Here is a 26,900-nt window from a genome sequence, read left to right as displayed (position 1 = left end):
TGCCATGGTAAGGCAACCATCTTATCACTGTAAACTCACACACACACACACAAGGCCATCACACACTCACTGGTATCTCACTCACTGCCAGCTTAAGAAACATCGCTACTCACTCTCTCACACACACCCTGACATCTTAATATGGCCTCATCTCCTCTGGAGACTGCCTCCTCAGCCCTCACCATCTTGAGGCCACTTGCACAGATCAACATGTTACCCCACACACTCCCTGGGATATCCCCTTCCCCAGTATAGCCTTCCTTTCCCTTGCCTGAGGCCGCTTCTCTCCCGCCGCCAAGCTTAAACCCTAGCCCTGCAGCCATTGAAAAGCCACCCTCACCTTTAAGCTGGTCTGGTAGGTAGAGACCTGCCCGTGAGCCCCCCTAAACGTGATGTGGTGCTGCCTGTGAAGCCTGGTGCTGATGACCACGAGTGCTGCCTGAAGCAAGGTAGGCAAACAAACCTCGAAGTCCCGAGTGAAGTGCAGCTCGACCAGATACAGGTCGCTTATGTACAGTTGTGAAACACGTCGATGTGCAATCACACTGACGTGCCCGGATGAGCAAGAGTGGCGGGGGGATGATTTTGGTGAGCAGGGCTTATAGTGAGATGCTAAAGTATTGAAATTAGGTTCTCGACTTACGGCGGCAGGTCATTGATGGGTGAAGTGGACGATCACAAATTGTTTTTGGCCTTCTCGTCATATTGTCCCCCTCCACCCGCCTTAATGCCTGATGCCGACAGGGCCGGAATATTCCGACCACAGTGAACTGACTGGCCTCCTTCTGTGCTGTAACCATTCTGTGATCAGGAACTGTAACACGTACTTGCACAACCAAATATTTACTCAACAAACTGGAGTCTCTGAACATGCAGCATGCTTATGATCACATCTTGCCATATTTGGTGGATCATTGAACAGACTGACAAGGCACCAATAAAGAGTGAGCATACAAAAACATTGGAATGTCTGCATTTGGGAAGTAAATAGTTGTCAGAGCATTATTGATCATACTCACTGATCATACTCTCTGTGTGCCTTACCAAGCTTACAGTAAAGTTCTATCAACATGCCTGATGTGGCCGGCTTATAAAATTTGGCAAAATACAATGAGAATTGCTTTCAAATACCTGTAAATTTCTTGTGCACTGCTTGTGGAAAGCTGACTTGGCACTGACTCTGCTACCTCTACCTATGTTCCTCTCACTTTGCTGTTTAGAATAGGATATCCCTCACCACCAAAATGTATCACCCTTCTAGCCAACAGCTCCTAGAACAGGACCTTCAGAGCTGCAGTTTGAAATAGCGCCATTATAACTCTCAGGCTTGCTGCAGCCATTTCATCTCCTCAAAAGCATCACAGATATAAGGCAACTAGAATCTGTTCCAGAGCTGCTAGCACCAAAAATCCATTCTGGAACCTCAGTATTCTTCCTGCATATTATGTAATGAGTTGGCACAATGCCAGTATAATATGCAAAATGGCTGACCTTCCATTACATCACAAATTTAGCTTTTAAGTGCTACAGATGTGTGCATCACCCAAACATCAACAGTCCATGCGCTGAATGTTTGTACCACATTGTCAGACACATCATTGAATACATAATGTGACTCAGTACACTATGCAATTAACATCAATGTCCTGATAAAGTGGGACACTTGAGGGTATGGGTGGAATACAAAATGTTTCAATGGTATAGTTGTAAATAGACAAATATTTTGGATGTGTCTAATTAGTTTTAAAACTCATTGTTCTGGGCTTTCTCTTGATACACTGACTGCATAACTCACGTATCGATGGAGAATTTTGTCCGGAGCTCAAGCACCAGGCTAAAGTACTTGTGTGGGCAGGACATGCTGTCAGCACATGCTCCACAGGTGCCATGTTTATACCATTCATCCTGCCTGTAACATAGAGGAAAATCTTTAAATCATAATGCATACTTGTAGCACTAACATGAAAAGAAACAAATCAGTTAGTATATCTGCACATCAGCAGATTCAAACCTGGAAAAACAAACATATCCTGTACATTTTATTCTCTGTATAGTCACAGATGAGGAAATGACACTTTAAATGTTTCCATTCCTGCTTGGCGTTTCATCAGGTTCAGTGGAGTATTTAATCTCATATTTAACCTTGGATTGCTATGGATAAGATATTTCACCAAGGAACAAAAATGTTGCTCCATTGTTGGGGAAGAAACTGCATTATCAGGTTTCTATCTGACTCTAGATAATTGGCACCAAATATTGATCTGGTCTTCCATTGGAAGCAACTGAATAAATTTTCAAATGTAGGCTTTGATGACCTATAAAAAGTAACCTTTGAAGCTCATGAGCACTGGAATGAAGTGGTTCAGAAAGGTAAGAAAATGGTTTAAACTCATTAAAGAGCAAAGGTTATGGTGAATATAATGGAATACTTTTCAATCCCCCAGGGCATTTCATGTAGGGAGTCAATACAAAGTCCTTAGGTGAATTGGAGCTATTTGAGCCATGAGAAGGAAGATGGTGAAAGGGCAATGGAAGTGGGGGCTATGCTCAAAATACTTGCACTTCTCATCTCTTGCCACCCCTCAGTTAGTATCCCACATGTTGCCTCATATCCTGATGGCTGAGCCTGCCCCTGCACAGGTGCAGTGGAGCAGTTTTTGATGCAGCCTTCACAGACTCCAGAACCCAGAAAACATTGGCCAAGTGCATTCCCAACGTCAGAGCTGGGATATGAGCAGGCTGCATCTATCTTTACTGAAGCCACAGAGGTTGCACCACGTAGTATTGCTAGGAAGAGTAAAGATTCCTAGTTGCACAAGGATATGCACCTGGGTGTGTTACACAATGTTAGATTGTTATGCTTCTGTTTAATTTATGAAACATTTATTTTATTTGTTTGCACCTCATTTTCCTCTCTTGTCCATTTGATTGCTACTCGGCATGTGTCCATCTCGCTTGTGACGACTGGTAAGGCAAGACTTAATGGCGAGCAAAGAGAGGCTGTGAAAGGGATTCTCGGTTAATTGCAGGACTGTTTTATGGTGGGGGAAGGATTGGGTTGGGATGTGGGTTTTGTATGTGGCTGTCAAATGCGTTCACTGGTAGAACCTAACTGAACCTTGCCATTATGGGTCGCTGTAATGGTAACCTATGCCATCCTGGGTAGCAATGTGCACTGCTGCTGCTTTGGCTGCATCACGTTCCTCCTCCTCCTCTTCTGAAGAGGTTCTATGCTCTGTTCCTTACTCCTCCTGAAGGTCCAAACCTCATTGCTGTGCAATGTTGTGCTGAAAGCAGCACACCACAGTCATTCTGGATCGCTGACTAATGTGTGATGAAGGGCTCCTCAGATCTATTGAGGTACCAGAACCACATCTTCAGCATGCCAATTGCTTGATCAATGACACATCAGACTGTCATGTGGCTTTCATTGTGGTGCTCCTTGTCTTATTGCATGGATTTCTCATGAATGTAATCAATCGCTTTTAAGTGGGTACCCCTTATCTACAAGCAGCCAGCTGGAAGATCTGCTTCAATCAGGGAGAGTGGACCGGAGCAGGACAAAAACATCATGGCAGCCTGCAAAATCATCTTTTTGTTGTTGCACAACAGTACATTGATGGAGTGGAAGTCCTCGAGGTTGACAAACATCTAAGTGTGCCTTAATTGCCACATGTGTGAAGTCCATTATGTCCTACGGTTGTGGGAAACCAGCCAGAACTGCAAACCCAAGCACCTGCTCATTCTGACTGGCAGTCTTTGGTGACAAAATATACGTTGATAATAAGACACCATGATATCTGTATGATGCGTTTGTGGGCAGTTGACTGCAGGATCCTGCAGAGGTCTGCAACATGGAAGTATGCAGAGGCAAAGAGTTCGAGGTTGATGGTAACCACCAGGTCCACTTAGCAGCAAGTCTTCTTCCAGCAGATAACAAATGTCTGCCACCACCTGCCGTGAGACACTAAGCCTCCTGAGACACTGCTGCTCTGACTGGAAGCTGATCCTCTGCACACGTTGTAGGTATCACGTCATGTGAGCTACACCTCTCTACTCATCCCTTCTCCTGTGGAGTGTTAGATCTATGATGAGACAGCTGCTGCTGTTGATGCTGCTGGTCGTTTTGTTGATACCCACTCTGATCTGATCATAGCTGCAAAGTGGAGGTCACATGCGCAAACCTCCAAAGTAATGAAATTCACGTGAAAGATAGTTTAAGTAAACTCTGAGAACAAGTAAGCAGAAGCCTTTGACATAATGAGGCAAGGAATCAGTTGTAAGTTTCCAGTACTTTAAGGGGCCAATTTTCTTCCCATCGGGCGGGCCGGTCAGGAGTGGGCGCGAGCGTGCGCAGAGCCGATTGCTGCCCGCAGTCAGCTGTGCACCACCATTTTACGTGGGCGGGCCAATTAAGGTCCACCCAGCGTGTTGCGGACCAGGAAGCGCTCAGCGCTATCTGTGCGAGCGAGGGCGGGGGCTGGCAGGGAGAGTTGGGGCCTGTGCTCTTTAAGAGCACAGAAATTTCCCTGAGGCACGGAGCTGCCTCAGGGAGATTAAGTTCAGTTCCAAAGATGTTTAAAATCAAAATGTAAAATTATTCAGACATGTCCCCTCATGTCACATGAGCTGGGACATGTTTATGAATTTTAATAAAAGTTTTTATTTAATTTATAAACCCTTCATGAAACCTCATCTCACCTGTGGATGAGGTTTCATGAGAAATGCGAAGGCCGCCTGGGCGAGCCCTGACAAGCACTTTAATTAGGTATTTAATGGCCTTAACGAATCTTTGCCAGTTCGGCAGGCATGCAGCCAACTCCGGTGTGCACCTGCCGAACTGAAGTTTGGAATGTCGTGCGGTGAGCGCATGTCATTTTACACGTTGTGGGGCATGTGGGGCCCACCCCCACAGACCGAACGGAAGATTCTGGCCTAAGGGAATTTTTGCCAGTCATTTCTTCAGCCCCTTCAATTGCCACTGTGCTCTCACCTTGCTTTCACTGATGAGTTCCAGGAAGTCCAGTGAACCCATGCACCCATGGTTTAACCCACAAACCTCTGTTAATATCTTTAACAATGAGTTTATAACATGTTGAAATTGCCAATGCGCCTGACCTGAGGGGTCAGCTCACACCCAGCCTAATGCACTGCAATTAAATGTGGAAGTCTGTCGATTGGAGCCAGCTACCTGACACGCTGTCAGATTTAACATTTTTAATCTCCCACCCACTCTAAACCCACTCACTCCTGGAAGTAAAAATTCCCCTCATTCTGTCCTTATTTTTATATTTCCTTTGGTGGAAGGGTTTAATTCAGCTTTGTCAAGTTTCCATTGTAAACATTGATATATGAATTTACTGGGGGAAGTTGACAGTAATTGCATGGAGACATAGGGCTGGATTTGACACTGATGATGGGCTCCCCACACCCCAGCATAAATTTCGAGAGTGATCCCACACCTCAGCATAAATTTCAGCTCACCTCCGCTTAGCTAGCTCACCCCACGTTAATCTTTCAAGCTACGGCCCTTAAATTAGTATGCGTCAGGTCTTCCACCCATTTCCAGGAGGATGTCCCACCTCATAGAGCTGCCAACCAATCGGAGGCCAGCAGCTCTGCACATTTACAGTGCTAAGCAGGAGTGGTGGCCACTGCTGGTACTGCAGGTATGCCAAGCAGGTGGCATTCAGTGATGGACCTGGATATTCAAGTAAGAGTGAGATCTCAGTGGAGGCAAGCTGACAGGCTTCAATGAGACAGGTTGGGGGGGGCAGGGTGGTCATGGGGAGTCAAAACTGTGGAAGGAGGACCTTTGATTGACACAGGGGGCCCAGGAAGGAGGCACCCCATTCCCCTTTAACTGACCTGCAGCCCACAGGATTAAACCTGTCTAGCTACACATTGGGCACAGGCCTTTCCCGCCGCCCATTATATCGGAGCAATGGCAGGATTAGGCCCTTAGTTGGACATTATTTGCCCACTTAAGGGCCACGATTGGCGAGCGCCCCGAGGTCATCCTGCGCTCGTGCGATATTTTGGTCAGTAGGCACGTGCAAAAGTCGGAAGCATGCCTGACGACAATTAGGAGGCCAATTAGTGTAATTAAAGTTGCAATTGGCTCTCAATTTTCGTGGTCCATCCAACCTTACGGTTGGTGGTTGGACAAATCGGCCAGGTGGACTTTGGGCGGGATGAAGTTTCCAAGGGCGGGATGAGGTTTCCGTTTTTAAATTTAAAAAAATAAAAATGTATGGACAGCACTTTTATCATGTATATGTTCAAGAGACTAATTGTGATGCTTGGACATTTTTCTCCTGATTGTAAAAACTTTAATTGTTTTCAAGACTTCAGCTCCCTGAAGCAGCTCTCTGTCTTCAGGGAGCTTTCATTCCATACTCCCCCGCGCACGCATTTACATCAGCGCTTGCCTTCCTCCCGCCTCCACCATGGCAGCGTTGAGCAATTCAGCTCGCATTTCACGCTGGCTGGCCATTAGTTGGCCAGCCAGCATGAAATCGCAGTCAGGGGCCCATCGCGGTTGGCAGTCCATTCCCCAGCCAATCCCGAACCCACCGATCACACCCGGCCACCAACCTAAAAATTCCCAACTATCCCTATTTATATGTGTTTAAATGCCCATCACCTGTTTCTCTTAACAATGTAATTGACATTAACAAATCTTAACAATGTGAATGATAAGACATTGACGACATTCTCATATTCCATCCCCCCGCTAGTCCATCCAGTCACATCTCCAATGAATGTCTTCCTGATCAGATAGGTTCAGGCAGGAATTGGGAAAGCACTGCAGCAGTCAGATTAGAGCTTGTAAAAGTATTCACGCAATGATTAACAATGTGATTGACAATGCTTACCAAAACTTGAAAGCATCCTTTTTGACGAGACTTGGCCAGTAGTGGCGCAAGTCAACCTGAAGATCCTGAAATAGAAGGAAGAAAAGGACTTAAAGTTTAAATGAAAATCAGCAGCAGGTTTTCATAATAAACTTTATTATTACTAATGTCTGTGGCACTACAATTATTCCCTTTATTTTTATTCATTCACGGGATGTGGGCTTCACTGGCTAGGCCAGCATTTATTGCCCTTGAGAAGGTGGTGGTGAACTACCTTCTTGAATTGCTGCAGTCCATGTGGTGTAGGTACCCCCACAGTGCTGTTAGGGAGGAAGTTCCAGGATTTTGACACAGTGACAGTGAAGGAACAGCGATATATTTCCAAGTCAGGATGGTGAGTGGCTTGGAGGGTAACTTCCAGGTGGTGGTGTTCTCGTGTATCTACTGCCCCTGTTCCCCTAGGTGGTAGTGGTCGTGGGTTTGAAAGGTGCTGTCGAAGGAGCCTTGGTGAATTCCTGCAGTGCATCTTGTAGCTGGTACACACTGCAGCTACTGTGCGTCGGTGGTGCACTGAGTGAATGTTTGTGGATGGGGTACCGGACAGTTTCAAGCTTCTTGAGTGTTGTGGGAGCTGCACTCATCCAGGCAAATGGGGAGTATTCCATCATACTCCTGACTTGTGCCTTGTAGATGGTGGAATGACATTAGGGAGTCAGGGGGTGAGTTACTCGCCGCAGGATTCCTAGCCTCTGACCTGCTCTTGTAGCCACAGTATTTATATCGTGGAATCACAGCATCGCACAGTGCAGAAGAGACCGTTCGGCCCATCGAGTCTGCACCGACAGTTTAGTTTCTGGTCAATGGTAACCCCCAGGATGTTGCTGGTGGGGGATTCATTGATGGTAATGCCATTGAACATCAAGGGACGATGGTTAGATTCTCCCTTATTAGAGATGGTCATTACCTGTCATTTGTGTAGCACAAATGTTACTTGCCACTTGTCAGCCCATGCCTGGATATTGTCCAGGTCTTGCTGCATTTGGACATGGACTGCTTCAGTATCTGAGGAGTCGTGAATGATGCAGAACATTGTGCAATCATTAGCGAACATCCCCACTTCTGACCTTATGATGAAACAGCTGAAGGTGGTTGGGCTGAGGACATTACCCTGAGGAACTCCTGCAGTGATGTCCTGGAGCTAAGATGACTGACCTCCAACAACCACAACCATCTTCCTCTATGCTAGGTATGATTTCAACAATGGAGAGTTTTTCCCCTGATTCCCATTGACCTCAGCTTTGCTCAGGCTCCTTGATGCTACACTCGGTCAAATGCGGCCTTGATGTCAAGGGCAATTTCTCTCACCTCACCTCTGGGGTGCAGTTCTTTTGTCCATGTTTGAACCAAGGCTGTAAAGAGGTTAAGAGCTGACTGGCCCTGGCGGAACCCAAACTGGGCATCAGTGAGCAGGTTATTGCTCAGCAAGTGCCGCTTGATACACTGTTGATGCCGCCTTCCATTACTTTACTGATGATCGAGAGTAGATTGACAGGGCGGTAATTGGCTGGGTTGGATTTGCTTTTTGTGTACAGGACATACCTGGGCAATTTTCCACGTAGCCGGGTAGATGCCAGTATTGCAGCTCTACTGGAACAGCCTGGCTAAGGGTGCGACAAGTTCTGGAGCACAAGTCTTCAGTACCATTGCTGGAATATTGTCAGCCTTTGCAGTATCCAGTGCCTTCAGCCATTTCTTGATATCATGTGGAGTTGGCTGAAGACAGGCGTCTGTGATACTGGGTATCTCCAGAGATGAATCATCAACTCGGCACCTCTGGCTGAAGATTTTTGCAAATGCAGCCTCATCTTTTGCACTGATGTACTGGGCTCTCCCATCATTGAGGATGAGGATATTTGTGGAGCCTGCTCCCCTAGTGAGTTGTTAAATTATCCACCATCATTTATGACTAGATGTGGCAGGACTGCTGATCTGATCCGTTGGTTGTGGAATCGCTCAGCTTTGTCTATCTCATGCTGCTTATGCTGTTTGGCATGTAAGTAGCCTGAGTTGTAGCTTCACCAGGTTGACACCTTATTGTTTAGGCTTGCCTGGTGCTGCTCCTGGCATCCCCTCTCGCATTGAACCAGGGTTGATCCCCTGGCTTGGTAGTAATGGTAGACATGCGGATATGCCAGGCCACGAGGTTACAGATTGTGGTTGAGTACAATTCAGCTGCTGCTGATGGCCCAAAACACGTCATGGATTTCCTATCTTGAGTTGCTGGACCTGTTCAAAATCTATACCATTTAGCACGGTGGTAGCATCACACAACACGATGAATGATATCCTTAAGTGCAGATGGGACTTCGTCTCCACAAGGACTGTGTGATGGTCGCTCCTACTAATACTGTCATGGACAGATGCATCTGCGGCAGGCAGTTTGATGAGGATAAAGCCAAGTATGTTCTTCCCTCACCACCTGCCACAGACCCAGTCTAGCAGCTTTGTCCTTTATAACTTGACTAACAGTGGTGCTACTGAGCCACTCTTGGTGATGGACATTGAAGTCTCCCACCCAGAGTACATTTTTGCACAAGCCCCCATATGTTAGTAAAGAGGACTTTCTGGTGCCTAATTCGCTGTGAAGTGGTCCATCTGGTTTCATTACTTATATACTCCATAGTGGTTTATCAACTGAGTGGCTTGGTAGGCCATTTCAGAGGGCAGTTAATAATCAACCACATTGCTGTGGGTCTAGAATCACATGTAGGCTAGACCAGGTAAGGATGACAGATTTCCTTCCCTAAAGGCATTAGTGAACCAAATGGGATTTTATGACAATCAACAATGGTTTCATGATCATCATTAGACTTCACATTCCAGATTTTTATTGAATTCAGATTCCACCATCTGCCGTCGTGGGAGTCGAACTCGGCTGCAGTGACAATGTCGCTATACCACCGCCTCCCCCATGAGGGTGAAGAAGCACTTTCAGTTTAAGAGCACTTTTCCCAGAAATATTACTTAGGAAAAATAATAATGACAGGCTCTCCTTCCTGCAGAGTGAATAAGCAGCTTGTGGATGTATGCCGATACACCTTATTTAACAACTGAAAATTCTCACTTGTTACACTCAGGACATCATAAAGGAGAAAGAACATTTATGCCAAGGGTCCACTTTTAGGCATTCTCTAATCTATATGAGGAGGATTTGAAGTCCTTGGAAGGAATGCCAGATGCCTCATGCACCTTTCCTACTGGTAACTAGATACAATAGTAAGTTCAAGAACACATATATCACATACTGCCACCATAAATCTATTGCACTGGAAGCTTTCACACATTTCAGTTTTGTAGAGTTGTCTTGAAACAGTTTCAGAATTTTCATCAGGTGGCAAGATTGGGAGATTTCAGAGTTGCTTTAAAGCACTGAAGGGGAAAGCATATTTGTGATGAGCATGCAGAAGAGGTAGCAGTGGTACATTTTCAATTTAAAAAATCTCCTATATATCTTTGCCAAATGGCTGTTACAGACACAACAAGTTCTGTTCAACCGCTTCTTCAGACTCCTGCTCTTCTCAGCAGTTCCCTTGCTGAATATGCTGCCCTTCCTCCTCTTGGCTTCTACAATTATAACTCTTTGTAGTGCAAAATTATGCATCAAGTAACAACCTTATCATAGTTCGGATGAAAGGTCATCCATCTGAAATGTTGGAAGCAATGTTAACTCAAGTCTGAGGGCAAGGTGGGATCAGGTGGAAGGCTGATTTACCTTGTCCGATATTATTCACTAATTTCAATGGAGAGTAAAATCAGGTGAAGTGTAAAACCAACATTGTACCAAATCCCATCAGTTTACAAAAACGGGATAGGTTAAAATTACCTCCATTGTGTGAAAGTCTGGGGTGAATCTTGTCAAGGTGTCAGGGGTCTTGCCTGCCGGCTGGAGACGACAAGAGACTCACGTTGCCTCTTTTTCGGAAGGCCCACCGAACCACATGCCGATCAGGCAGTGGCGAGGCCACCTTCACCTTGAATCAAGTCCCCTGGTGGTGGAAGTCTTGCCTACTGAGAGCTGCTGGCCATTCAGAGGTCAGCAGCTCTTGTGCTCAACAAGGAGGCTGCGGCTACTGCTGCAAGGATGGGCAACAGAGTCCTTGGATAATAGAGCAACCCTGGTCACAGGTAAGTGATACAGGGGAGGATTGGGGGGTTTCACAGGGTGGGGGTTGCAGGGAGAGGGGTGCAGGGGTGTCAGCAGCAAGGGCAGGGGGATGGCTCTAGAAGGCCTCCCCCCCGACTTTCCTATGTCCAGTCCCTCTGTCCAGTCCCTTGATCATGCACTGAAAACCTTTGATTGAGAGAACCCCGCCACCCCCTCAAAGTGACAAGCAGCCTACGCTTGTTATGCATTCACATGGCGCCAAGCCTGCCTGCAGCTGGGATATTACCAGCGGCAGCGAGATAGGTCCTTAATTGGCTACTTAAGGGCCTCAGTTGGCAGCAGGGCAGGAAGGTCGACCATGGGCTTCCCGCCCAGGACTTAATTCGGGTGGAAGCGGGAAGGCGACATGGTTCGGTATGCCTCATCCTGCCTAAGTATAAGCCCTGCCTGCCTCAAAGCTCGCCACAAGCAAGAGCACAAGATTCCATCCTCTGTTTCGACCTCCACAGATGCTGCTTCATCTGCTGAGTATTTCAACATTTTCTGTTCATGGTCTTGCCTGGCCTTGCTGACACCACTTGATTCATCAAGGCACCTGAAGCAGCACTTTAAATGTCAATATTTGCTTGCATCTTAGTATACCCGTTTCTAGCTGATGACCTTGTATGCTAAAAGAGGACAGCTTTGATTGTCTAGGAGTCCCTCTTCCCCCTCCCCTCCCCCTGCCAAAACTTGCAACTGTGCATCAAATATTAATGGATGGTAAACAGCCTCAAAATTAAGGATTAGTATTGTTGCTTGGGAAGCTAGCCTTGACTTGCATAATTCAATGTTGATGGTTGAAGATGAGTTAAAAATTCAGAGCAGAATCCATATCTGTTCATGAAAGTCACACCATTGTATAATAGTCCACATAAGCCACAAGGGGGAAATCCATTGCCTTCAGATCTTCAGGAACACTGCCACTCTGTAAAATGCACAGTCCTTTCAGGTTGCTCATGCAAGACCGTGTTCTATGATTCTGGACATCCCAGCCATCTTGCCAAGCCCTGTAAGAGCTCTTGATGCTTCACATAGATAGTCTCTCAGTCCTCTGCACGGTCCAACGCACAAGCCCATTCTACTCACTCTCAACATATGGGATAATACCCCAGTCCTTTAATGAAGGACTGGTGCACTTTGGGGTTTCGATCCCTTTAAGCAAGGTCTATTCCTACCCTTGATAAGGAGACGAGCAGGACAGATAATTCTCCATGTGAGATCTCATAAAGGCTGCAGTCAACTGCACACAAATTTCTTTAATCCTACACTCAATCCCTCTTGCATTCAAGGCCAACTTGCCTGTTGCCTCCTTACTTGCAGCCTTCACCTGCATGTTAGCTGAATATTACATTTGAACAAGGACAGCCAGGAATGATTGGACGTGCCCACCTCGACATTCTCCTAACATTTAGGGAAGCCTCTGATTTTCTATTGTTCAGTCCACAGTGGAGAGCTTCACTCTTTTAATCCTCATACTGCATCTACAGTGTTCCTTGCCACTCACATAGCCTGTTTAACTCCCCGTGAGGACTCCTTGCCTCCACCTCACATCTCAGATCAGGGCAACAGCAGTGGGAGGTGCAATGACTTTGCTGCATACTCTGCACAGACACCATTCTCAGTGCTCAGAACCTGGTGAGCTTCAAGTAATGGATTGCATAATCTGTGCCCAGGCTGCACACTCACAAATGGTGGCCAATGCTTAAGCATCCTCATGTCGGAATATTCAGTAATCACAATGCTTGTAATGTGAGAGAAATGACTTTATAGGAGGACATTAGCGGACTCTGATGGGGGAACAATGTTCCACACCCTTAAATGCCTACAACCATTGAGGCAACAAGCAGCAAGATGAGAATCCAAGAAACTCCCACACAGTGCAAATGAACATCTATTTAGAAGTACAAGAAGTCTATACATAGTTGTTCATTCATGCCACTTATGTGCCTTCAAAATGTCTTTATCTTTCTTTTCCTATTACAATGCTCAGTGCAGCCTCGACAACCACAGCTGAGGTGGAGCTAGCCTGCTGACTGCTATACCCTGTTGACTGTGATGACTTTGTCAGGCGTCCTCTGGTGGCCTGAGGCCTAGAGGGCCCCAGCCTACTAAGGGTCCCCTGCTCTGGCGGAGGTGCACCCTACTCATCCTGACCTGCTGGAGGTGCTGGGGTCACTGGCAGAGGGAGGTGGAGTGGTCAGGCGCCCTTGGAGTGACCTGGGATGAAGCCCCCCCGGGCATGGCTGGCACTCCTCCTCCCTGTCAGTGCCTGAAGGCACCTTCCTGAATCCTTAAGAAGGGGGACCTGGAGGGAGGTTGAGGTGCCCCATACCCCTCTCACCTAGACACTGCTGCAATGCATCCATGGCTAGAGTGATGGCGCGCAGGTCCAAGTGTATGTCCGGCAGCCACTGTGTGTTCTCCAAGGTGGCCACCGCCCTTTCCATGGAGGCAACTAAGCACTCGCAAGCCGGAGCCACAAGAACAGACAGATCATGGACTGACTCCTTCAGCCTTCGCTTCAGTCTGCACATGGCCTCTGGCATCTCTGCCTGATGTTCCCCTGCCTGTGACTCTTAGGGCCAAGTCCAGAGGCTCAACTTCTGCATGGGGCTGAGCAGAGACCTGATCTCCAGCAGTCCTCCGAGTGTCAGACATCTTGGCTATCACTTCCACTGTTAGCTATGGACTCTTGTCAGTGATGTGTTCACCAGATTGTGACCCTGAGCCTGCTGTAGAACCCACCAAGGTAAATGTCTCTGCTGGTGGAGGGTGCAGGTGAATGCTGTGACGGTGCATCTCTGAGGATTCTAAGTCATCCTCCTCAGAGGTGGGTAGTGGAGCTGGAGCATGAGCTGTGTGTGGGCTGCCTGTTGTATGATGTTGTGTGTGCCTTGCGTGCCATCGTGATGTAAAGGTGCTCGGCAGAGCAACAGTTAACATGGGACTGAAGAATGGCACTGCCCATGGTATGATGTATAGGGTCACATGGTAATAGACTGAAAGAACAGTCTAGAAAGAACACTCTAGAAGCAGCTTACCTGAATGACACCATGCATGACATTAATTGGGATCTGTACATAGTTAAAGATTAACAATAAATGCTTCATGTTTAAACATATAAGTTTCAAGATCTTATCAAATGTATCACATCATTCAAAATTATAACAGGAAAGTGACTTAAAAGCTTTATTTGGCTATTTTTCCTTACATCAATGTCCTTTTGAGTTAACTTCCAAGTACGATTGCAGCCCGTTTTCCCATCTGGCCTGGAATAAAACACAAGAGACATTATTTAGTTCTGGCTAGCTGTTGAGTCCAGTTCAACCCATCAATACTAGCTAACTCGTTCAATTTGATTTGATCTATCCAATCTATCCAGTACATCTACCCACTTAATTTGACCATTCCAGACAAATCCATCCAGTTCAATCAAAGCCAACTAATTGCTAACTAACCCATTGTATCCAAATAAACATGTAAAATCTCATTATTTTTCTAACCAAACTGCTTTGTATTTTTTCCAATTTTTCCCATCCAAAGTCTGAGTATACTGACGTTTGCTGGGTAAGAATCCATAAGTGCTGGCAATCCTCTGATACCTTGCCCATTCTTTGGAAAAAAAATACACAGCAAGTGTTGGCATTCTAATCGATCCTGGACAATTTCAAGGCCTAATCCAGTCCTCACCCAATATCCACAAGCATATACTTCCCTGTAGCCACTGCTTTATAATAAGAGTGTGGGACCAAAGATGAATTTTCCTCTCCACAATGTGGATCCATTTCTAGCAAGCCAGTTGTTATTCCAGCTAAATCAGCACGGACAGGAACTTGGAACTTGGGCCCATTGATGGATCAATAAAGGTTACTCCAAGGTCACAAAATAAAAATCATTGAAAAATATTTTCTTTTTAGGTCATCGCTAATATGAGATGGTTTTACCAAACTAAAAAGATACCAAAATAAACACCAACTGCAACCAAAACCCAAGGATACCTTCCCAAATAATTTGTGACTTTATGATGATGTTTACAAGACATTCTGCACCCCGTGATGCCCAGCAGTCATGGATGGCACCGAACATACCAGTGGGCACCACATGCCCGCTCTCCAGGCCCACTCAGGCAGTTAGAGCGACATCCCCGATGGAGTCTTGTTCTGGTCTGTATAGCTCACTAACTCACCATATTTGTGTAAACCTATAAGCGGGTACTTTCTACAGAATATAATAAAGTCACTCTTAGGCCCGAGATTTTGCCAAGTCAGAAGAGCTCCACACCTTAGCCAAAATGGCACCAGAGCCCCAATTCTGGAAGTCCCAAACCCGGCATCCACCACTTTTGCCAGGGAGTGGTGGTGAGGAATGGGGAAGGATGGTAGGCATGGTGGTGGAGGGGGCAGGGGGTGTGGGGAATGAGGTATTTTAATACCCATGTTCATGGAGGCAGCAACACATTTAAAAGTGGAACTGCCTTGACTCAGATGGAATTTTCATCACCCAGTTTTCTGACAAAACAACTTGTGGGCTTTAGACATTTGAAAAGATCTAGACCTACCGGAGTTCTTTGGAGAGGTCAGGTACCCTTTTAGAGAGGTTAGTACCATTTTGGAGAGGTCATTACCCTTTTTGAGAGACCCAAATATCCTTTTGAAGAGGTCAGTTACTCTTTTGGAGAGGTCCACGTACGCTCTTGGAGAAGTTCAGGTACTCCTTTGGGATTGTTTACCTTAGATGTTAATGTGCATTGGTAAGTTCTATGGTACTGTCAAGCTGTCAGGTCATTTAAATTCTGTGCTCTTTAAATTTTGAAGAAAAACAGCCTGCTGTGTTTGTGATTTCAATTGATGTTTGTTGACATAAAGCAAGAGGGTTATCATTATAGGATTAGTCCTGCTTGACTGCTTCTGCAATCTATCATTATCACATTGGGGGGGCCTGTTTGATTGACAGTCCAAGTGGTTACAAAGGGATTAGCTGTCTTTGACGTGGGGCGATGAATACAAATGTTTGTTTTTATAAATGACTAATTACTTGGAGGAAATGTTTATTTTTATAAGGGATTAAGCACTTGAAGAGATTTAAATGTGATGAATAGGCTTTTATGAATGAGTTTTATTTAATAAAGTGAAGTCCATAATAGATACTTAGAACTTTGGTTTATTTCATCTCAGCATGTCTCCTGAGGTCTGCCCATGGTGAATACTGGGTGAGTTGGCATGGAGGGTGTAAGGGCATAGGACGGTGGCTATGGGGGACATGGGTTGGCATAAGTTGCATAGGGACTATAAAGGGCTTTGGGGCTGAGTGGGGGGGGGTCATGTGCAGGCATGAGTTGGCACTAAGTTGGCATGGAGAATACAAAGGACCATGGAGGTGGGTGGTAGGAATGAGGTGACATGATTTGGCATGGATAGGGCATGGGGAGTGTGAGGGGCGAGGGCTAGAGGGCTTTGCTGTTTTTATTATCAGAGGGACAGAGTCCCAGAGCAGTGAGGCAGGCATTTAAACCAGCCCACTTAAGTACTCTGCACTGTTTTTGGCGGATGCAGGCCCAACTCCAGTTAGTACGCACTGCCAATCCCCACACTGCCCCCCCTCCCCGCCCCACCCCAGAACAAAAATCAGACAATTTGAGGAAGTTTCTCCCGAGCTGGGTTTGGAGTCGGGAATTTTCCCAATTTTCCCAGGAAATTAATTTGAAGTATTTTGTTAGTTTCCTCAGGTTTATTGATGCTGAGTCTGTGCTGCAATCTTGTGGATTTCCATATTTTTGTTGGAAGTAATGGATATTGGTTCCTAAGTTATGCTAATTATTCTATTATTCCCAAATTGGAATAGTGCACTAGGCATCCAAACCATCAGAATATGAAGCTCATTTCCACTTTGATATGAAGCGGGCACATATGGCTATTTGTAACGAGTCATGTGAAAATATCCTCAATCGGTTTTGCAATATTTGCAAATTAAACCACTAAATTCTACAGATGTAAGAATTTCAGCCAAATAAAAATAGTTGATAGATCGTTAATAGTTCTTTTTAATTACCAGAGTCCGTGTATAGTCCAGCCATCCACCTGCTTTGGAATCCTACAGGGAATCTTTAAAAAAGTCTAAAGAAATACAAATAATTTTTGTTCAGTATTTTATTATATTTATATTTCTGCATCTTAGTTGCTCAGCTGGAATTTGGCTAAATTAGCAAACAATTAGACTGTAGGTTAGTCTTAGAGGTTCCAGGAAAAATGTTGTGCTGCAATATAATACAGAACACTGTCCTTTCACCTCAGAACCTGGAGTACGTTTAGAACCATTCCTGAAGGACAATGGTAGGGAGCTACCACTAAGATCCAGGGAAGAAATTGAGGCAGTAGAGCTAGCTGTCCTAGCCTGCAATGCTACATGAAGGCGTGCATCAGAGTGGTTACCTAACACATGTAGATCAAGTTGAGGATGTTAAGATCCTTGGCCAGACCCTGGGACATTTTGATTAAAGTAGATGAAGGTTGATATTCAAGACACCTGCTTTTGGAATAAAGCCACAAGATTTGTTGGGTTTTGAACAAACAAAATTAACATTTACTACACAAGTTCAGAAACATAAAACAATTTATAAAACATGTCTTGTATTCTAATATTCAGGGTAACTATGAGAGACATGTGAATTAACAGACAAACTGTGGCTGAACACACCACACGACAGAATAAATGACAGACTCAATCAAGGCAGAGTCTATGGCATTCTCAAGAAATCACCCAGGTGTTAGTCCCACTGGCCAGGATTTTGCGCAGCCCTGCTGCAATGTGTCTCCTCCTGGTGGATGTGGCGAGCCATTTAAATTTTCATTCTGTTCCGCAGGACCATAATATCCTGATGGGCGGGAAGACCCATAAAATACTGGCCATTGTGAGTCAACCAATCTCCCTGAAACTTCATCTTTCTCACAAGGGTTTCCAGTCTCCACCTTTGAAGATCCTGCCCTGGAATTCTCTGCAAACATCTCTCCCACTTGGGCGGCTTTAAAAATGGCCCACCTCATAGGCTTTCAATTTCACCTTCCAAGATTCCTCCCTGGATTCCTGTGTGACACAATGCTAGTTTACAAGCATGCTTTCAGACTTATGGTTGTTCCAAGCACTGCTCCAAAGGGGTACCTTTGCCCCAACAGCCCCCAGTGCATAGTCTGTCTGCTAACTGCAGCTCTTTCTTTCATTCAGAGTCGATTTCGCTGCTCCCTTTTTTATCTTACTTAATAGGGCCTATTCCTGTCCCTGTCCCTGTGACCCTTCTTGGCTAGCAGACTGCCTCAAACTGACGCCCTGAAGAACTGTTCTGGAACCTAACAAATCAGTCCCAGAGGGTCCCACCCTTGTTACTAGGCAGGAGCCAATGTAGCTAAAATTGGAATATCCTGTACCTTTGAATGTTACAATCTCCACAGATCAATGGGTTTCATGTCAGGAGGACAGTATCGATTACATACATGTTAGGCATATTTCGAACAAACTAAATGGGGCTGCTGTGTCAGAAACTGTATTTTATACATTACAGCTTTAAAAGATAATGATTATTAACCCCTGATTTTCAGAGAAGATAATGAGTGGAATTTTGTGCACTCTTCTATGACAAGTTCAGTGATCGGGGGCATTTAATCAGGCAGGAGGGTGGTGGATGAGGACCCCACCACCTTTCCATCTGCACCCTGATTAAATCCATGGCAGGAAGCTCGTGGACAGCCTTCCTGTTCCGCTGCCAATTGATATTGTTAAGTGACCAATTAAAGCCCACTTAAGGGTCTCATCATGCTGCTGCTTGTATTCACCCAGCAGTGGGCCATGCCTGGAGAATAACAAGCAAACCCATGCAGGGTTGATTGCAGGCTCCCGGAGTGAGGGCAAGGATTTTTCGTTGTCAGGCACTCAGTGCCTGATCGAGGGACCCGGCATCCGGAAAGTGGGGGCTGCTGAGAGCCAATCCCCGCCCTTATTGCCAATCCCCCTACACCCCCACCCCTGTGGCCCACACTCCGTGACGCCCATTCCACCTCTGGCCTGGGTTACCTCACGATTCTGGGACTTTGGTGTATTTCACTCCTTCCCCGGTGGTGCTGCTGAGCTCTCGGCAGGCAGGACTTGCCGCCCCCAGGGTCCTGACCCCATGGAAGACCCACCGATGGCAGAATCACAGAATTGTTACAGTGCAGAAGGAGGCCATTTGACCACGCCTGCATCAGCTGTCTAATTGAGCAATTCACCAAGTGCCATTCTCCAGCCTTCTCCCTGTAACCCTGCGCATTCTTCCTTTTCAGATAACAGTCTAATTCCATTTTGAATGTCTCGAGTGAACCTGCCTCTACCACATTCTCAGGCAGTGCATAGCAGACCTTAACCACTCACTGCATCAACATTTTTTCCCCCGTATTGCTTTTACTTCTTCTGCCAATTACTTTAAATCTGTGTTCTCTCCAGTTCTCAAAATTTTCATGGGCAGAATTTTCTGCTTGATGTGCGGGTGGGGGGGGGGGGGGGGGGGGGGGGGGGGGGAGGGGGGGGGGCACCCCGCATGTCAGCGTGTAAAATGATGGGCGGTGATGTCGGGTGAGCGTCCCGTCACTACGCACCATCGCGATATTTTGCTGGCACCCACCATTAATTAACGGGCTAGTTAAGGTTCTTAAATCATCAATCAACACCGATATTCAGGCGCCAGTGCGATCTTCGGATCGGCACACAGGTGCAACGGGCAAGCAGGTAAGAGACTTTTTAATGAAACTCATCCACGGGCGGGATAAGAGGGCTCAGTGGGGTTGTCAATCTGGTCTGTGAGTATTTAGCGCAGAAAGTTATTTAAACTTGCCTGTTTGACCTGTAGTAGTTCAGAATGAATTCCAAAAGCTTTCTGTGTACTTTGAACCTTCAGGTCAGCAATTGACCTTCATCCTCTACCGTTGGGACCAGGCAAGCCAGACTCAGCGAGCCAGAGGCATCGCAGCCATTGCTGGCTTCCCCCACATCCAGGGTACAATAGGCTGTACACATTTGGCCATCAAGGCGCAAGCAGGTGAGCCCGGTGCCTTTGTCAACAGGAAGGGCTTCCACTCCATGAACATGCAGATAGTGTGTGATCACAGGATGCAGATTCTGCAAGTCTGTGCAAGGTACCCAGGCAGCTCCCACGACACCTACATCCTCAGCCACTCCCAGGTGCCGGGGCTCTTCAGTGCTCCAGCCCGGCTGGATGGATGGCTGCTGGGTGACAAGTGCTATCCCCTCAGAAGGAGGCTCGTGGCGCCTCTCCGCCATCCAATATCAGAAGCTGAGGAGCGCTACAACAGAAGCCACAAGGGCTGTGGTGGAGAGAGCCATCGGTCTTCTCAAGATGCGCTTCCGATGCCTGGATGACTCAGGGGGTGCACTCCAGTACCTCCCAGATCGTGTCTCCGTGATAGTGGTTGCATACTCACTCTCCACAATCTTGCGCTGGAAAGGAGGGTGCAGTGGACGATGAAGACGTTGACGCAGTGGATGCGGCTGCACATGATGATTCCAGCATTGATTCTGACGATGAGGAAGCACAGGGGAATGAAGAGGGGCTAAACGCTGACCTGGGACTACACCAAGGAGGCAGGGACACCCAGGAGACTTTAATCCAACGAGCCTTCAGCTAGCTCCACACAAATGGATCAGGAGAACTGGCTTTGCCTGGCGCTTCCATACTTGGAATTTAAGTGTTACATCTGCCACTTCATCAGCTACAACTAAGAGCTTTGGACATAAATTTCAATGTCCACTCAAACACTCATGACATGTATGTAAAACATACAAATGCAGAACAAAGGAGCCACCCTCAGCCATGGTAACACATCTGGTTTTAATTTTCACCATCATAAAGTCACACAAAGTCAAACCAAAACGTTTTTCAAGCATAAACAAATAATAATTCCCTCATCTAGGGCCAACACAAAAGCACCAGTGAGAAATCCGTGGTGTGCCTAAGGTGCCATATGCTTACGTTTATGGGTGCTATGTCTTGGTGCCGCCCCATCGCTCGGAGTGGCATCTGAGACAGCCTGCTGACTCTACTGTCCTGTTGGCCTCAATGACCTTGGCGGCCGTCCTCTGGCCTGTGCTGGCCCCACCTGGGAGGGACTGCCAGGTCCACAGCTGGCATCTCCCCAGTCGTCACAGTCTCACTTGATGAAGCGGTTACTGGGAGAGGGGCGGAGCAGCTATTGCCCTCATCCGTGAGAGGAGCCTGCAGATATGACAGGCAGCTGCTCCACTGATGTGAGGTCGCCCCAGACCTCCCTGCTCACCGTCGATGGATAGGCAACGAGCTGGGAAGCTTGAAGCCCACACCATCTCCCACATTGGCAATGAGCGGCTGTGGCCACTGGTGCTTTGAGGGCTTGCAGGTCCGAGCGTAACCCCAGGAGAACCTGCTTGTTCTCCTGGAAGGCCCCTCTCCACGAGAGTTGCCACTCTCTCCATGGAGGAAGCATGACGCTCTGCCATGAGGCTCATTGCATCACTGATGCTCCGCTTGGACTCCTCCACCATGGACACCAAGCGAAGCTTGGTCTCATGCAACACTCCCAGATGCTCCCACACACCCGGCTGCATTTCCTGCAGCTGCTGCGTTGCGGACGACTCTAGAGGCACATCATCATTCATCGACTAGCATGTGCCTGGTCCCCTGCAGTCCTCCGACTGCTGGCGCCATGGGCACTCTCTGTCTCTGCCAGCTCCTCAGCAATTGTGAAATGCCCTCTCCATTGTGCCCCGGGACACTAGCCGATGTTGCAATGCCCACCGAGGTGCCAGTATCTGTGCTGGTGCCTGCCCCGCAGAAATGGTGTGACACAGGTGACAGTTGGGAGCTCTCAGAGGGGGCATCTGGAATTGCTCCTGGCGGACAGGCTCTGATGATGCTGAAATTAACAAAGACAGTGGATCAGTTAGCATGCACACAGTGACACACTTCATCTCTTTCCCCGGCTTATCATGCACTCAACCTTCCAGAATCTATGGACACGAATATTGGTGGGATGGCAAATAGTCAGGAGAGTACCCTAACGTTACAGGCGGATACTGACGGGCTGGACAGATGGCCTAAGGAATGCCAAATGGAATGTTATGTGGATAAGTGTGAGGTGATGCACTTGGGCAGGAGAAACAAGGTATGGGAATGTACAAGGAATGGTGGGATCGTGGAATGTAAGGAGGATCAGAGGGACCTTGCTGGGCATGTCGACAGACTCATTAAGGTAGCAGGACAGGTACATAAGGCGTTTAAGAAGGTAAATGCCATACTTGCCTTTATTTGCGGAGGAATAGAGTAAAGGAACAGGGAGGTCATGTTGCAAGTGCAGAAAACGCTGGCTAGGCCACAGCTATAGTTCTGCGTGCAGTTGTGATATGCACTTCACGGGAGGGATGTGATTGGAGTGGAGAGAGTGCAGAGGTCATTGACCAGGATGCTAGCTTGGCTGGAGAGTTTGACTTATGAGGAGACAAAGCATGGACTGGGGTTATTTCCCTTGGAGCAAAGGAGATTGAGGGGTGACATTATTGAGGTTTATAACATTATGAGGGGCATAGATAGGGTCGACAGAAAGGAACATTCCCCCTTGGCGGAGGGATGAGTAACCTGGTGGCATTGATTTAAGGTAAGGGGCATGAGGTTGACAGGTGAGGTGGTGAGCAACTTTTGCACACAGTAATGTGGGACACACTGCCTGGGTGGTGGACGCAGAAACCCTCCTAACATGTAATAAGTATTTGGTTGTGCAGTTGCGATGCCATGGCATACAAGACCATGGGGATAGCAGTTGGAAATGGGGTAAAGTGACTGTGGAAGTTGCTTGACACGCGCATCTTTGAAGAGCCGAGGGACCTTTGTCTATGACCCACAACTCTAACTCTATCAGTCTGTGCATAAGCAATGTTGCAACAATAACAAATCAAACAATCATCAGTGTTATGGTTGGTGGGAATACAGAGCAGATATCTCTTTTGACCTCAAATACCTGGCCATTCCACCCCAGCCTCACCGACACCAGTGGGCCTAGACGCATGGCGCCTCTCAAGCTCCAGGGCCTGCTGCTCGAAATGGCTTAAAATCATGAGCTGGGCCTGGCCGTCTCCAGTCCACAAACGCTCACACGCACTGTGAGCATTCTTCTCCTGACAAACAGAGACCATTCATTGCAGCTAATCGCACATGGACTCTGCACGCTGCACCTCAACCACAGTGGCCCATCTCAGGTCTCCAGTGCCTCCTCTCCCTGCTACTGCTGATCAGTCACACAAAGATAGTACCTGCTCCCAACCACCCCCAACGACTACCTTGGACATATTCTGCGTCCATCACTTTAGGAAACACATGGTCTTAGCTCCCATAATAAGGAGGCGCAACTACATGGAGCGCAGAGGGCAGCAGATGGCTCTTGGCCACGAGACCTTGAGGTTCCCCCTACATAATCTCATCATCGTGAATAGGACATGTGTTGGAACTCTGAGTATGTGCCAAGCTGCATCTCCTGCAGGTAGCCCCCAGACTAGTCATGTGTGACTAAGAGCAACACATGGTGCAGGGGAGAACTCATCTCCTCATGAACCACTCAGGCTAATGTAAGCATGGGCACTATCTGCTTGCCCACCCAGCGTACGAGAAATGCACAACATGATTCAATGCAGTCACGACAGTAAGACTTGAGGGGGTGGGGGCTCTCAAAGGCTAAGTCTACCTGCTGGGTTAAATGCCCAATGCCAACATGGTACTCACCCTTCCAGAGTGCAACAAATTATTGAAGCGTTTACGACACTGGATCCAGGTGCGCCGCACCATGTCGCAGGAGCTCACCGCCTCCGTCACCTCCTCCCAGGCACGTCTGATCATGTGGGGGGGCCTCCTCCTCCCATCCTGGGGGACCAACACCCCCCGTCATGCTGCCACCTTCTCGAGGAGGGCAGCAAAGCAGTCATCAGAAAAACAAGGGGCACATTGGCTTCCCACTGGCCTACCCTGCAGCCTGCCCTGCTCCTCTGCCCTTCCCTCCAGCGTGCCCTGCTCAGCAGACCCCCTGCAGCGTGACCTCGACGTGGCCATTGTGGGCAGCCTACAGGAGGCTGCCAGGCTTTCATTTAAATAGACTGCTGGGTCGTTACTGGACCTGGCAGTTTGTGCACGCCCGCCGCAGCCCGCACACTCCTGCTATTCACGGGAGTGGGAAATTCGCTTGGCGGGCCTTAATTGGCCCACCCACACAAAATGGCGGCGCGGCCCCAATCGCGGGCACCGATCGAGTCCGGGCCTGCCCACGGACGCTCCTGCTCCGTCCGCTCGACAGGCAGAAAATTCTGCCCAATTCTCCCTATCTATTCTGTCCTGACCCCTCAGGAGTTTGAAAACCTCCTCTCAGCTTTCTTTTCTCCAAAGAAAACTGTCCTAACTTCTCCAATCTATTTTCACAGCTGAAGTTCCTCAGCCCTGAAGCCATTCATGTGAATCTTTTCTGCACTCTTTCACATCCTTCCTACAGTATGGTGTCCAGAATTGGACACAGTAATCCAGTTGAGGCTGAACTAGGGTCCTATACAAGTTCAACATAGCCTCCTTACTCTTTTACTCGATGCCCCTATCAATAAAGCCTAGGATACTGCATGCTTTATTACTCACATTCACACAATTACTCATACTCATGTGTACACACACAATTACTCACACCCACATGCGCACACACAATTACTTACACTCACCGCACACAATTACTCACACTTGTGCATGTGCACAATTATTCACGCTTGTGCACACATACACACGACTTACAATCTTGGGTGCACACTCAATTACTCATGCTTGTGGATGCATACACAGACAATTACTTACATTCGGGTGCGCACACAATTATTCACACTCACGCACACACATAATTGCAATCGTGTATACACCAGGCTTGGCCAACCTTTACGTGCAAGGGGCCACATTTCAACTTTTGTCGCACTTGGGGGGGCTGATGAGCAATTTTCAGAAAGATAAGGTTTGGCACAACATTAAACATGAATTCAAAAAAAGAGCTGACGTATGAAAAGAAACAACTTGCTGAGCAATTGGCGGGTCCAGGAGTGGCCAGGGAACAGACCGCCGACCACCATCAGCCCCCAACCGCGATTTCACGCTGGCTGGCCAATTAACGATCAGCGAGCGTGAAGCATGTGCTGAAATGCTCAGCGTTGCAGGGGTGGGGACAGGAAGAGTGTGGACGCTGACGTAAGCGTGGGTGCAGGCGAGTGCAGAATGAAGGCTCCCGGAAGGGAGAGAGCTGCCTCAGGGAGCTGAAGACTTCAAGGTATTAAATAAAGATTTTAAAATCAGAACAAAAATGTCCAAGCATCACATACAGAACTTATACATTCTGCCCCAGATTTTTAAAATTTAATAACGGAAAGCTCATTCCGCCCTAGGATGAGGTTTCATGAAAAATGCAATGGCTGCTTGGCCGATTCGCCCGTCCGCCAACTGTGAGATTGGATGGACCACGAATAATCGAGGCAATTACAACTTTAATGGGCTTAGTTGCCCTTTTAATTGTCGGCGGGCACGCTTCCGACTTTTGCACATGCCTGCCAACCGAAGTATTGTGCAAGTGCAGGATGACATCGGACACTTGCCCGACATCATCACGCACTATTTTATGCTCGAGCCGGTTGGGCACGTGCCCACACACTAACCTGAAAATTCTGCCCTGTGTGTCTGGCTTACTCCCAGTCTCAGGGTGTTCATTTACTCACCCATTGTGAGGGTGGGTGAGAGTGCGTGTAGGTGTGTGGGGATGAGGGTGAAGCAGAACCCTGAGACTGGGAGTGAGCCAGACACATACTCTCCACTCCCTCTCACCTCTTGTCTCTCTCTCTCTCACACACACATACGCACAGCCCACATACACGCATACACACACACACACACTCACACACCCCCGCAAACACATCCCCCCACACACACATGCCCTCCCACACACACACATGCCCCCAATCACACAAAGACCCACCCATTCACCTCATACACGCTCACTCATCCAGCCACCCTCAGTCACTCACTCACCCACCGTCACAGTCACTTACTCACCTATCCTCACAGCCACTCACTCACCTACCCTCTTAACCATGTGAACAAAGAAACAAGAAGCAGGAGTAGGCCATTCAGCCTCTCGAGCCTGCTCTGTCATTTAATAAGATCATGGCTGATCTGATAGTACCTGAAATCTGCTCCCAACAACCTAGCCCCCACCCTTACATACCAAGAATCTATCCACCTCTGCCTTAAAAATATTCAAAGACTCCGCTTCCGCCACCTTTTCAAGGAGAAAGTTCCAAAGACTCACCACCCTCTGAGTGAAAAATTTCACCTAATCTCTGTGCTAAAAGGGCGACCCTTTATTTTTGAACAGTGACCCCCAGTTCTAGATTATTCCACAAGAGAAAACATCCTCTCCACATCCACCCTGTCAAGACCCCTCAGGATTTTATATGTTTCAATCAAGTCACCTCTTACTGTTATTAACTCCAGCGGATACAAACCTAGTCTATCCAGCCTTTCCCCACTCATTCCAGGTATTAGTCGGGTAAATCTTCTCTGAACTGCTTCCAACGCATTTACATCCTTCCTTAAATAAGGTGACCAATACTGTACTCAGTACTCCAAATGTGGTCTCACTTGTGCCCTATACAACTGAAGCATAACCTCCTTAATTTTGTATTCAATTCCCCTCGCAATAAATTATAACATTCTATTAGCTTTCCTAATTACTTTCTGTACTTGCATACTAACCTTTTGT

The 26,900-nt window shown here is 47.3% G+C and overlaps 1 protein-coding gene across 3 annotated transcripts in view; it reads right to left on the bottom strand.

Moving 5' to 3' along the window:
• Positions 1-26,900, bottom strand: part of rnaset2l (ribonuclease T2, like) — a 67,612-nt gene that overhangs the window by 23,165 nt on the left and 17,547 nt on the right. For 2 of the 3 annotated variants that reach the window (XM_041179104.1, XM_041179105.1), the window contains exons 4-7: positions 17,113-17,177; positions 14,276-14,333; positions 6,879-6,943; positions 1,796-1,909 (exon numbers count right to left, since the gene is read on the bottom strand). In XM_041179104.1, the coding sequence (XP_041035038.1) occupies positions 1,796-1,909; positions 6,879-6,943; positions 14,276-14,333; positions 17,113-17,177 (302 nt within the window). The remainder of the gene's footprint in view (positions 1-1,795; positions 1,910-6,878; positions 6,944-14,275; positions 14,334-17,112; positions 17,178-26,900) is intronic. The other variant, XM_041179106.1, reaches the window with a different exon arrangement.

Source organism: Carcharodon carcharias, chromosome 34 (assembly GCF_017639515.1).
Source record: "Carcharodon carcharias isolate sCarCar2 chromosome 34, sCarCar2.pri, whole genome shotgun sequence".
Classification (NCBI taxonomy): domain Eukaryota; kingdom Metazoa; phylum Chordata; class Chondrichthyes; order Lamniformes; family Lamnidae; genus Carcharodon; species Carcharodon carcharias.
Note: the sequence above shows the minus strand (reverse complement) of the source record. Positions and strands in the feature narration are given on the sequence as shown.